This window comes from Neopelma chrysocephalum, unplaced genomic scaffold, assembly GCF_003984885.1.
Source record: "Neopelma chrysocephalum unplaced genomic scaffold, ASM398488v2 Primary Assembly neopelma1_61b, whole genome shotgun sequence".
NCBI lineage: Eukaryota > Metazoa > Chordata > Aves > Passeriformes > Pipridae > Neopelma > Neopelma chrysocephalum.
In genome coordinates, this window is record NW_020897717.1 from 3,250,475 (window position 1) to 3,263,937 (window position 13,463).

At 44.9% G+C, this 13,463-nt stretch overlaps 1 protein-coding gene across 5 annotated transcripts in view; it reads right to left on the reverse strand.

Moving 5' to 3' along the window:
* Positions 1-13,463, reverse strand: part of LOC113966865 — a 56,734-nt gene that overhangs the window by 14,993 nt on the left and 28,278 nt on the right. For 3 of the 5 annotated variants that reach the window (XM_027681944.1, XM_027681949.1, XM_027681948.1), the window contains one exon: positions 1,730-1,783. The exons of 1 other annotated variant lie outside the window; for it this stretch is intronic. In XM_027681944.1, the coding sequence (XP_027537745.1) occupies positions 1,730-1,783 (54 nt within the window). The remainder of the gene's footprint in view (positions 1-1,729; positions 1,784-13,463) is intronic. One more of the 5 variants, XM_027681945.1, reaches the window with a different exon arrangement.

Sequence of the window (13,463 nt, forward strand, 5' to 3'; positions counted from 1 at the left end):
GTGCCCTGGCAGAAAGCATATGAGGAGTCAGAGAAATACCACCCAGCTCTGCACAAGGCTTTAGCCAGTCCTACCTGCTCCTTCTCCCTTTAGACACTAAATTCACTCCCAGAACAGTGATGGGCAAGGGCACCCAACAGCATGCTTATAAACTGCAGTACTTCTTCGTATACAAAGGCATCAGTCCTATTTCGTGCTGGGCAAGGTGTAAACCCTGAAAGATCCTGGTCTGTCATTCATTCCTCTTGCAAGGTTATAAATTACTGCAGTGAAAGTAGCATCTTCATCACAAAGGATATTTGTTTTCTTCACCTTGATCTGTTTTGATCTGTGTATCACAAATATGTGGAGGATCATATGGGGCTCAGTAGACTGAGGTACACCTGCTTTGGCTGCCATGTGCAAGGCCACACACACAGAATCAGAGAATTGTTTGGGTTCGAAGGAACCTTAAACATCATCTAGTTTCAACACCCCTGCTGTGGACAGGGACACCTCCACAGGACCAGGTTGCTCAGAGTGATCATCTGACCTGGCCTTGAACACTTCCAGGGATAGGGCATCCACACATTCTCTTGGCAACCTGTTCCAGTGCCTCACCACTCTCACAGTAAAGAATTTCTTCCTAACATCTAAACTAAACCTACCCTCCTTCAGTTTAAAGCCATTCCCCCTTGTCCTATTACTACATGCCCTTGTAAAAAGTCCCTCTCCAGCTCTCTTGTAGCCCTCTTTAGGTACTGAAAGGCTGCTATAAGATCTCCACAGAGCCTTCTTTTTTCTCTAGGCTGAACAACCCCAACTCTCTCAGCCAATTTTCACAGAAGAGGTGCTCCAGCCCTCTGATCATCTTGGTGGTCCTCCTCTGGACTCATTCCAAAAGGTCCATGTCTTTCTTGTACTGGGGGCTCAAAAGCTTGATGCAGCACTCCAGATGGGGTCTCACAAGAACAGAGCAGAAGGGGAGAATCACCTTCCTTGACCTGCTCATCATGCTGCTTTTGATCCAGCCCAGGATACCTCTCCCACAGCACCATACAGCACTGACCAAAGAAAGCTAAGATACCCACAAAGGAGGTAGGAGTTGGCTGAAGAGTCAGGTAATAAGCTGCTAAAGACAAAAGACTCAGAAGTGCAGGCAGCAAAAACTAAAAGAAGGAGACTTGAGCAAACCTAGACCTGACAGACGTGTGCTCTCAAGCATGAGATGCTTAGACACTGCAGTGTCATCCCAGCTACAAAGCCATCCAAGCAACGTAGCTCTCATCTGCCATCACCCTGTCCCACATCCCATAGAGTTCTGCAAACATCAGTGCACCATGCGGGTATAGCCCCTTTTTCACAGCTATCTACCAGTACCTCTCACCCCTACCAAACACCACTTGCACCTTAGATCAGCACTTGGTCAAGAAGGATCCAAATGACACCCTATAGGACAGCTGTGGTGTATGAGTTCATAGCATGGGATGTAGACTTTCACTCCAAGGAAGCTTTGAAACCCCAGTCTCCAAAATGGAAAAGACAATGTATTATTAGCCTTGTCAGCACCTAACCTAAATTTCAACTACATCCTATACTCCAGACTAGCAATTTTTGTTATGCAGCTTTTGTTATCAAGCCACAGGAAATCTCCAGGAATCATCTTTTAAACCTCAGTATTCAACAAGAATTGCCACATTTAGACATATGTGGAAAGATGAAGGAACTGCACCAGAAAAGGGCAACTTACATGAATTTTAATTACTCTAGTCTTCGCTCCACAATTCTTCTTGAGCAGCATCTTCTGAAAGAGAAATAGAATCCAGGGATTAGTAGAAGTAGCATGAGGGAACAGAAAGAGGGAGGTTGTAGGGAGTCTCTTTTCATCAACATTTAATTAAAACAAGATGAATGAATGGTTAGGTGAGGTACGAAAGATTACAATTTACCTAAAGTGGCCATCAAGTAATCTGACCATCTCCTAATCTGAGACTGTTTCAAGCAGCCTGCACAAAGTCCCGCGGCAGTGGCCAATGCACAGAGTCCTTTGGCAGTGACTAATACACTGGGTTTTGAAAGAACATACAAGAAATTTCATAGAGAAAGGGATGGAACAACTGCCTAAAAGGAAGTTTTTTCCTAATGTCCGTCAATTAGTGGTTAGACTTCGCCCCGAAGCAGGTGAATTTATCTTCCTTTATGAAGGAAAAAAATAGTCTCTTTCATGTAAATGTGGACGTTCCCATTCTTTAAGAGTTATTTTCATTATGCTTATTTATTTAGAATTTAAAAATCCAAGGTAAAAGCACCTGCCTGCAGTCCTAGATCCCTTTGCCATATATTGTAAGAGCCATTAAAGTTGTCTTAAGAAGAACTGCACAACTTAGCAAACAGGATATACTTGAACCAGCAATTATTCTGTGTAACTGGAGAAATAAACAGGTGAGTTTCAGTTCTAACCCAGTTCTGAGACAGTGCTTTGAAAGGTGGCAAGTGAATAAAATTATTCTTTCCCAAGGAAAAAAAAAGTCAAAAAAATCCTCCCAAGTGGAAAAACAAGGCTTCAAGAGAGAACAGTTTTTCCATTAAAAAAATACTTCAATTACATTTTTCATAGTGAAAAACCTGATGATGGAGGCATGTCAGGAAGAAACTTCTCCATCAAATTTTGAAAAAAAAATAATAGATTTTCCTAGCTCCCATTTTTTACCCTTCTTCAGTTGGAAAGCTGTGTGAAGTGCAGGAAAACACTCACCACACTCACATGCTTTCACAAAGCAATTGAAGTGTTTTTTCACATGAAATTCTTAACACAAAAGACATGTAGAAAGTCATCCCATCATTTTACCAATATCACTTTTTATTTGTTGTCTTCTTACTTTTTCCAGTACAAGACAAGATAAAAACAATACAGTACAGTGAGCCTTGGAAACTCAAAAAGCTTAAAAAATACAAAATACACAAAAAAACCCTAAAAAATTCAGAAGAAAAGCCACCATCCCAAAACTGAAGACAGCACTCAGGTAAAAGTATTTGTTATTTTTCCAGCTGAAACTACTACTGGGAGGTGGTAAGAAGTCCCATTCCTCCACCACCATCTGCCACTCTACATCCCATAAGCACATCTTTGCAACCCCAGCCCACATAACTGCTCAAAACTTAGAGACGGACTTGGAGACCCACCCAGCATTTCTACACACATTAGCTTCTTTGATCTAAAATCCAGAACTCAGCACACTCACAGCCCACTTTGAAACTTTCAACGCACAGTTTGGGGCTCAAGAACAGTGTATTTCACTGTCCAAGCATGCATGGGGAAGAAGGGAGGTGCTGCAAGGATTTTGAACTTTTTCTCTTAATCCTTTAGCAGGTGAATCCTAATGCTGTCTCGATTATTCAAAGGGCTCAACAGTAGCTGTGCCTGATGGCTCTGCCCCCAGGTCTGACCTAGCAGCACAGCACCAAGTTTTCCAACCTAAAAGGACCCAACAGGTCTTTGCACAAAACAGGTAGAAGGAGACAACCGGAATAGCTGAGGTAAACTAACCTGAGCCTTGGCTGTCTGAGTAAACCAGTAATTACCAGGGAATTCCTATAAAACATCTAAGGGCTCGGTTCCCAGCCAGGCTGCAAGGCAGCTATTGTATTTACTTTGAGGTCACTGCCGTTCTTAAGGCCCCCACAACAACACAGTGAAAAAGACCGACAAGGAAGGAGAATGTGGTAGGGCTGACAAACCCCAGGGTTTAGGGAAAGGCAAAGTGAGGAGTTGTGAGGTCTTGCAAAGTTTTGGGTTCTCCCTAAGGTTTTCTTCCAGCTGCTGTGAAATGTTGGCTGGTGGGGATGAGAAGGATAGACTAGGTAGCTCAAAGCCACAAGCCCACTGGTGGGATAAAATGTGCTAGATACAGTCGGGTTCAGCAATGAAAGGGAGAATCAGGACTCCTGATTCTGAGCCCCATCCTTCAGGAGAAGAACACTTACAGCAGAACATACCCTGCTGCAACATATTTGACCACAAGCTGCATGACTTTGGGTGAGCCCTTCAGCTTCTCTAGGCTGCTGTAAACCTGAGCTTTAGAGTAGTACTTGGCTGAACTCCCAAGGATGAAGAGAGGTTGTGACACCAAATTCCTCAGTGCCTCAGTAGCACCACTGGATCCTCTGCTGAAAAGGGAAAAACAGAACTCTGTTGGCCAGGGAGCAAGTACAACACCTTCCAGTACGGTGAAATGCCTGGCACAGTCACACCCACAAGTCCCTCAATGACTCCATCAGGGTGCAATAAAAGACATTATTTCCCAACTATAAATTGGCAGAGGCAGCAAGATATTTACCCATCCTGGCCTTCTATTAAAAAGTATAGGGAGGACCAACAGAGACAGAAATTACAGGATGACGATAAAGACTGACTGAAAAGTTTGAACTAGCCTGTAGGCAGATGGACAACCAACCAGACTCTTCCAAGAGGAATTCAAGTGCTCAGCTGTATCACAAGTCCTACACTTCTGGTAGAAAACAGAAATGCTCCTTTAGTGATGCTGTTGTGATAAGCTTTAATTACATGAGGATCTTACCACTATTTGCACTGTTGCTGCAGTTTGCAGAGGCTGGATTGTGCAGCAAGAGCAGGATGCCCTACATAACTATTTTTGTTTCGTCTTTGTTCCTGGTGTTCCTCTTGATGGACTTAGTAGTAAAATGAAAACAGGACATTCCCTCATCCACAGGCTGTTAAACTGGAGCATAAACCTCAGCATAGGAAGATCCCTGGAACTGTTGGGTTCTCCTATTTCCACTTAGGCTGAAAGGAAAGCAAGACCCCTTGTGCTGTACTCTTGTGTAGCGGTGAATCTACCTTGTATGGAAGCTGTGGTTTGAGTGTGTTTCAAAATGGCTTTTTCTGGTCCCTGGGATGGCTCGTGTTTTCTTCTTCCCAAAATCCCCCATGGCCAGTTCTTATCTCTGTCTCAGGAATGTCCTGAGAAGATATCAAGAAGTCTTCTCATTGGACCTTTTAACCCCTTCCTGCGATTGGGCGTCCTGTAAACCCCCTGACCCCGTAATTGGTCACTCTCTGAATCCTCCAAAACCCTATAAATGTAACCACCCCATCAATAAACTCTCTCTCGCCTCCTCTCCAAGTCCCGTGTGCTGTCTCTTTCCGGCTGCCATGGGACCATGTGGGTGGGGGGAGGGGTGAGCACCTAACCCCTCCATGCATCCAGGACCCTGAAGAAACCCCTGGAGCTGGAGTAACCCCTTCCCTATCCACCTCAAGCCTTCGGAAATGGAACGCCACAATGGGAGGAATGCACCCAGACTCTTGCAGCTTCCAGGTCCAAAATCATAATAAGATACAAAACAGAGGGAGGGAGAGAAAGAGTAAGCTAGCCACATGATCCTGCAGCTAAGAATGAATACATAGAAGGCCAGTTATCAAATGTTATTCTATTTAATCAAATTGCTTCTACCTCACTTGCAGCCACACGCTTTCTGCGCCCAGCACAGTAAAGCCACGCTTTACAAAAAGTAAGTCAAGCATCTTTGAATGGTTTTCCATCTCTCAGTTTTCCCTTTCCTTGCCAAACCTGAGGGCAGACTTTTGGACAGGGAAGCTAAAATGCAGTGCTGCTTAGCAACAGCCAGGGACTTTCCACAGCAGCCTCTCCTCATCCTCTCTCTGGAGACCTCCACGTCACAAGCCAGCCATGAGATGCAGCAACTCATTAACTCCTATTTACATAGATACAAGGCAGAGCTGAAATAACATTTATTTGGCTACACGACTTGCAGTAGCCTAAAGCAGGGAGAATGGCCTACAAGAAAGGTGACATGTTCAGTTTAGTAACCCTGGGATCATTCCTAACCAATGTGAAAGTGCAGTTTTATTTCCTCAAGTTATTTTCTGGGAGTTATGACAAAGAAAAGAGATAAATCAAAGGTCATGGAGAATATTAGTAGCAGAGCTGGGATTAAACCATAGGGTATGGTTTCCAAAACCCATTCTTCCATTTCCTTTTCTGCAGGTAGAAGAAAATGACACAGCATCCCTATTTCAATTAAAAAGTCTCTCCTGCTGGTCTCTGACAGAATTGCTTTTTATACGTACATTTCTCGTTTTAGAATAGTTTCCTTTTCACTACCTCCATAGGACAAAGCAACAACTCTTTTGTCCATTAGTGTTTTGGGTCTTTTTTTTAATTGTTATTATTTAATTTTATTATCTGGTCACAGTTTTAAACCCAAGGAACTGTCCAGAGTTGGATGCAGTTTAACTATTACTGTTTTTTTCAGACCAGTTTAGTCTATTTCATGCAAAAGAACACAGGAACTCTCAGTTCAACACAATTCATCATTTAATGACACACTTCATCAAATGCTACATACTGGTATACAACCAGCTTGTTACAACTCAAGAATTTTGCAGGGATTTTCACTTGCTTAATGAAAGATTTCAAAATGTAATTAAAAAAAAAAATCTGTGCTGTATCTTGACTCAAAGACCAGACTTGCAGAAGAACATCAGGCAGGCCAGAAGTCTGCCTTTCTTTAGTTTGTTGGGAACCTTCCACAGAAGGGCTGGTGCACTTTGAAGGTATGGACACATCTTTCTGTTGTTGACATCTTAAAGCTCTTGACAGAATACAAAGTTTTAAGCACTGCAAGTTTTCAGAAAAAGCCTCCGATCCGTAAGCCTTGTTTTACTTCCATGCTGTTAACCCTACCAGCCCATTTCCCAACTGTTCAGGTACAAGAAGGCAGACCAAGCTTGAATGTCTAGCACAGAGAATAGAGAAACAGACTGATGATGTTCCTTGCTTTATTCAAAAAAAAAGAAAAAAGAACTGAAAGAAGAAACATTACAGTGTGAGGAGAAATCGCACTCTAAGTCACGGTAGAAGGCTGATGCAAAGGGAGAAACCATACCCAGTGATGCAATGTGCAGAGAGAAAATTGCCTCACACAGGGCAGGGAGGCAGCTCCATGGCCCATTGGGCAGAGGGCTAAAGGGGCCTCAACAAGACGCATCTTGGGACAGGGAGGTGAAGTGGATGCCGGCGCAGAGTCAGTGCCCACTCATGAGCTCCAGCCCAACACCACTCCCATTGCACACGGTGAGCTGGCTGGGGAAGCGTGGACCTGTGGCCCTTCTCTCCCGGGAAGGCATTTGAGAGCAAGAAGCCTGCTTGATCTCCTTTCCTAACAACCTTCAGAGATGGGTTTGGGCCAGGAGGAACAGCTTTCCCCACCAGCTGCCAATCAGAGCCTGTCCCCTGCCCCACCACTGCTCGGGCGGGGGGGGTGTGCAGAGGGTTAAGGCGCAGGGCAGCACAGTGGGCAGATGAGGTCAGGGTGCTGCACAAAGTGGCCATTGTGCAGCACACTGCAGCCACAGCTTCTGCTTGACCAAGTCCCACCTCTGTCCCACTGCATGGCACAGACAGACAGCCCAGGGGGCGCAGGGGCCCACAGCTGTGAGCCACCGGAGTAGAGAGATGCATGCAGGCAAACCAGCAGCAGCCTCATGCTACTAATGGAGCAGAGGATTTCAGCAGAGCCCTTTTAACAGCACAGGCTAAACTAAAGGAAGAGGATTGGCTACCCCCCCAAAGGCAGTGTTTCCACAAGCCAGACATGAAACCCCAGCAAGGCCCCAGCCAGAGCTCAGTGCCTTCATCTTCCCATTTCAACAGCTTCAGGCATCTCCAGGCTTAAATATCACAGCCCAGTGCCCTCTGCTTTGGAGAAATCTTCCACCCGGGAGAGCAATGCATGCCCATGTGGCAGGGCATGAGGGAGCAGGGCCATGGCTCCTGTCCTTTTGCCAACATGGTGATGGGCACTCTGCAAGTGGAAAGCCAGGTCTGCCCTCCCAATAGATTTAGGAGGATAATAAGCAAAAAAAAAAAAAAAAAAAAAAAAGGCTATTTTGTAGGTTGATTTTGAACTGGGGTTTTTAATTCCTTGGCTCTGAGCAGTGCTGCTAGGACATCGGCATCCACTCTTAGCCCTGCAGTACAAAAACAGTACAGAAAAAGAGTAAGTCAGAGGCTCCTCCTTACTGCTTTTAAGCTGAAGCAACTCCAGCTGACACTACCCTCCATCCAGGCTCAGGCTCTCAGGCATACCCGACTTAAATCAGCAGAGAAATAAGAGGGCCAGGCCTTCCCAGCAGTCACCTGAGCATGCTCTGCATTTGCACCACCAGGGATGCCCTGTGCCAGGGAAGCACCCATTGTCTGTTATCCAGTGCATCCATGTGCCAGAGGCGGACACAAGTTCCCTGCCCAGCCCCTGAAGCAATACAGCACCCTGAAGGCTATAGTTCAGCCACAGCCTTAAATAATGATTATCATCTGTCACAGTCTCCAGACTTCTCCAACACAAGTTAACAGCCTCACAGCACTTTAAAATACAAGCCAATTCAAATGATTTGGCCAATGGTCCCCTCCTGCAAAAACAAACCCTGGTATCCAAACACTGTAAGCTGCAAAGATGCTGTGAAACATCCTGAAAAGCCTCTGAACTCTTTAGAAGGTTATTTCTAGTTCACATTCTGTCGAATTAGTCATCAACGCTTTTTTTGCCACATTTATTTTCAACCTGTCTGAAGCCCCTTCAAAACATCAATACATTTGGTCTCTTAACACTGTGGTAAAGGGCTCCCATTTCTATCAAGATGAGAACCTCAGTTTTCCAGGCAGCACCTCTGCCACTAAGTGCCTCAAATCCACAGTCTCCATACAGTGCAAACACTGATGGCTTAATGCCTCTGGACAGGGCAACAGAGAAAATGCTAATTACTAAGTGATCATTGAGAACAAATTCAAATTAAAAAATAACTAAAAAAAGCCAGACAAGCCTTCCAATAAAGATGTACTGCACGGACTTGCCCAGGATCACACTCAAGCAGTGGACCATGAAAACCACAATAAAATTATTTCTGTGGTCACCCCTCCAACATGGTGTCATTAATCACCTTATTTTGTGCACTACTGGGAGGGGCTCAGCTATCACTGCTGAAGTGAAATGGGTGAGAGCTTACAGCAAATATGAAATGCCCCTGAACCACAGATAAGTCTTAAGTGGCAGAATAGCAAGTCAATCCCACCAGGGATTGCCCTCCAAACACACACAGGCCACTTGCACCCCAATCAAGAAAGGTGATCCCTGCAGGTGATCCCTGCAGAGTGGCACCAGGCTGCTGGGCCTAGTCAACACCCACTACAGAAGAGAGTGAGCTAAAGTCTGGACAGCAAGGCCTGCCACCTGGCAGAGCATCCAAATTCCCACTGCTCCCAAGGCCCAGAAAGCAGATAACATTATTCAAATTACAGGCTACTTTTTGAAGTTCTACCTCCATATCCTAGAGCCACAGTTAATGCAAACACGGCGCTACCTACTCACACAGTTGTGGTCTAAGCAAACAGACTCTCTGCCTGTCTGTAGGTGACTACAGGTTTTCTACTGCTCCTCTGTCTTCTTTGTGGCATATAGTCTCCAGATATGCTCTGGATCTGTACAGAAGCCCCATCCTCCTAGGAACAGATAAAACAGGCCAGATTTGCCCTGGCACTTTTACCACCAGCCCTTTGATTTGAATTTGGGGATGGAGGAAGTGAACACTCTCTATGGAGCATCTCTGGCTCAGCAGCCGCTTCCCCTGCTGGTCTGGCAGAGTCTGAGTCTGCTGATCTGCAGGGTACATCAGATGGTTCATCTATTCACTCTATGCCAACCCCAAATCCCTCACTGAGTTTTCTTTGAGGCCTGGAAAAAATGCAAAGCTCCATTTGTGCAGGAAACAGATCTGACCAAAAACTCCAGCACCTGTGGAGTAACAAAAATGTAAAGAACAGGCAGGATTCATTAATTCCCTATCACTCATCTGCACATGCCAAAGTTACCAAAGTTCAAATGCTGGGCTTGCCCCTCCTGCTCACTAGAGCCTGTGAAGGGAGGAGGGGTGCAAAGGGACAGGGAGGTCTAGTTTCACAGCTGGCAAGCATGGCAGCAGCCCCTGAGAGAAAGCTTACAAGGCTTTTATGTCAGGGCTGCCAACGTGACTGTTTCTTCCCCTCACTCCTGGCCTTGGCTCCAAAGCTGTCCACAGGGAATGTCCAGTCTAGTCTAACATATCATCTGATGTCTCTATAGTTTGTCTCACTTCTAACTGAAGTCTTGGCTCGGACGTGAGGCCAAAGCCCTCCCTCCCCATGGACTTTTGCCATAGGCAGAGCTAGGGCAGAAGGCATGTTGCCTCCTGCAGCTTTAATCCATTCCCCTCAGCACTGCTGCCGCAGCACATGGAAGATGGCAGCGCTGAGGGCTTGAAACAAGCAGCCCTAGATTCTTCCACCATTTGCTGTTCAAATGTTGTCACCACAAGCACCAAGAAGGGGTTAAGACATTAGCCCAAGTCAGGCAATAGAGTAAGCAGAGTTCCCTTTAAGCAGGGAGATACAGAAAGGGCTCTGAAAGTCACACAGCTGTATACCCTGGGAAAGAGGAAAAAAAAATTCTAAAATCAGGGGAAGGTACAGATTCTTGTCAGCTGTGACATTACAGGGACACAAAGAAGAAGAGAATCCACAGATGGCTGCTCCAAACCCAGAGGACACAGGAGCATGTGCCTTTACACCATCCTCAATTAACTGAAAAAACTACAGGACATTCCAAATGCTCTGTGAAAGCTACAGGGCCTCGTGCACACCAGCCACAAAGTGAACAGCCAAGCATCTGGAACACCAGGTTTCCAGAAGAGACTGCATGCTTGCACAGGTTTGCCCCAGAAAAGGATAGGTGTACATGTGGAAGGTAAAAGGAAAAAAAAAAAAAGCTGAAACAACCAGCTCAAAATGGTTTCAAGTCTAGGTTTTTAGGGCAATTTCTTCAGGGTTTTTAGCCAACCTGAATGTTTTAGATGTTAATGTTTAAAAGTAAAAATTCTTGGACCTCAATGCCTCTTTGTCAGACCAAAAACCTGCCATGAAGTATAGATAGCATAAGGGACTTTTCAGGAGGCATAAAATCCATACCACATCTATCTAATCCATCATGGAAAACATCCATTGGAAATCAGTGGGTTTCTCTGAGGAGAACCTGGAATATGCACCTTTTCAACAGATTTTCAGCCAGAGGGTTGGTTTAGTGGAGCTTCTCAAAAATAGGGCAATATAGGGTACACCCACTGCACTAAATGAGAAAAGGATTTGTCAGTGGCCTGGACCTTCACAATAGAAACCTCAAAAGGTGGCTCTGAATTGCCTCCCACCCTCTCCAGGTGAGTGCAAGGTAAGTTACCCTGTGGGAACCTTTGCCTTGGGTTCAGCTGGTGCTGCTGGGAGCACTCACAAATGGAATTTTATGCAGAAAAGAAACAAATACTATATTAGAAATTACAGGCCAGAAGATAATTAACAAACTAGAGAGACCCTTTTTTGTCTTCAAATAGACATCCAGGAAGGGGGAGTAGTAGAACACTAATAAACACAGAGAGAAATGATGATGTAACCCAACTGTTCCCACATTCCCCACCCAACCACTTACTTGTTCCCCTGCTCCCCTGCACGACTGAACCTCACTTACACATTAGTGACAAGGGAACATGCTGAAGCAGCTAGCTAGCTAACAGGATAAAGGCCTCTTACTCCACGGAGCTAATCCATTTAGGCAGAACATAACTAATGACTGCACTCTCCCATGCCCACACGCAGCAGTGCCTGCCCACACCTGTCTCACAGCACAACACTGCACAGCACACAGGGCCTTGGGTGGTGTTTGAGAGTTGGAACTCAGAGCTTGTGATGGGGTTTGACTTACCAACTTTGGAAGGGCTGGCCTAGGCCTGTACCCATGTGAATAGCTTGCAAATATTTCTGAGGAGTCAGTATGCCCTGTCTGGTGCATCGTCCTTCCTTTTAAGTAACTGTATGGTCCCCTTCAGAGTTGGTGATCAGCACTTGCTGATCCTGCTACCATGTTACATCCCTTTGTTCACACCCTCACAGCTGTACGTGGCTTGAGATGGCACAAAGATGGTCCAGGGAACTCTCCCCAGTGCAAGGAACAATACAACCAATTCAGCAAACAGTGCTTTTCCCTGGACACTCCAATGCTGATTGAGCTTCAGCATCTCTACTTGTCCACGGGTACTATTGGATAAACATTACTCCTGCTAATTTTTGAAACTCCCCTGTGCAAGGGCAGTGATGTACCAGCTCAGAACCAGAAGCAGGCCACTGCCCTTCTAAACAGGTGTTAGCAGGGCATAGCAAGCCTTAGAGCTGTGCCCAAAGCTGTGCATGAAGAGCTAGTTGGAGAACTGCTGACCTCATGCATGCAACTCCACTGTCTGCATCAAGATCCACTTTCCAAGTAGATGGAAATAAACCTTCAACTCAATAGCTTGCAAGATCCATATCAGAGCCTGTATAACACGTGCCAGTGCTCATAACACATGCATCAATTTTAATACACAAATCATTTCAGTGTTTCCTTCTTTCAGTTCAGGCTTTTGGCCCGTCTCACGCTTATGAAATGGTCAAGTCCCAGGACCAAGAGGGTCCATTCACCCACCACACTGCAGAAGAGCAAAAGTTCAGATTAACTTATTAAAAAAGATAATGAACTTGGTCTTGAGATATTCAGGTAAGACCCTCTGTGCAGAGAAAGGTTGATAATAAAGCAAAAGTTTATACCACATTTATATGAATTGTTTTGAGGGTGTTTAAATTATTTGAATGTTGGCATCTGAAACATTGTGAACCAGTGTCTCAATTCAGTACAGTTTTATACAGTGGACTGAGCAACACAGGCAAGTCTCACAGTTGCAGCAGCAGTTACAGCTGCTTTCTACCTCTAACCCTACCAGCAGCCACATCACGAGATAGCAATCTGATTTTTTTCAGCTTCTTGTGGTTTACCATTTCACTCAGCTCTAGAGAGAGTCCATAGTCTGTTTAGCATAACTGCCCATAGTAAGAGTCTGCAAAATGCAAATGGGAAGAATTAGCCTTTCCCACTTCTTGTAGCAGTCAGGCTTGAACAGAACATTGGTGTATTGTGAAAGAGAAGATACAAGAATACTAAAAAAGTTGTACTATAAATCTTTCTGCTCAGAAAATATTTTCTAAGAGCACCACTTCCAGTGCTCAAAATTACACTCATTCTGCTAACAATAATTAGAAACTAATAGAGCTGGCTGTATTATTTCAGAGGCTGACAAGACATTATATTAAGTTGAAAATTAGTTAAGAGCTTGATTTGATAGCACACCAAATGCAGTACTACAATGAAAACATCATGAATTCACTGTGCTATTTCCATCAGAGCTCTGAACAAAGCACCACATCTTAGATTAAGACTTACATTAAGGTACACTCAATATCTTATCACCTAGTCAGGTGCACCATGTTCTTTTGTGAGGTTTGTCTGTCTTTCCTGCACATACAACAAACAGGAGCAGTAACAAACTTTCC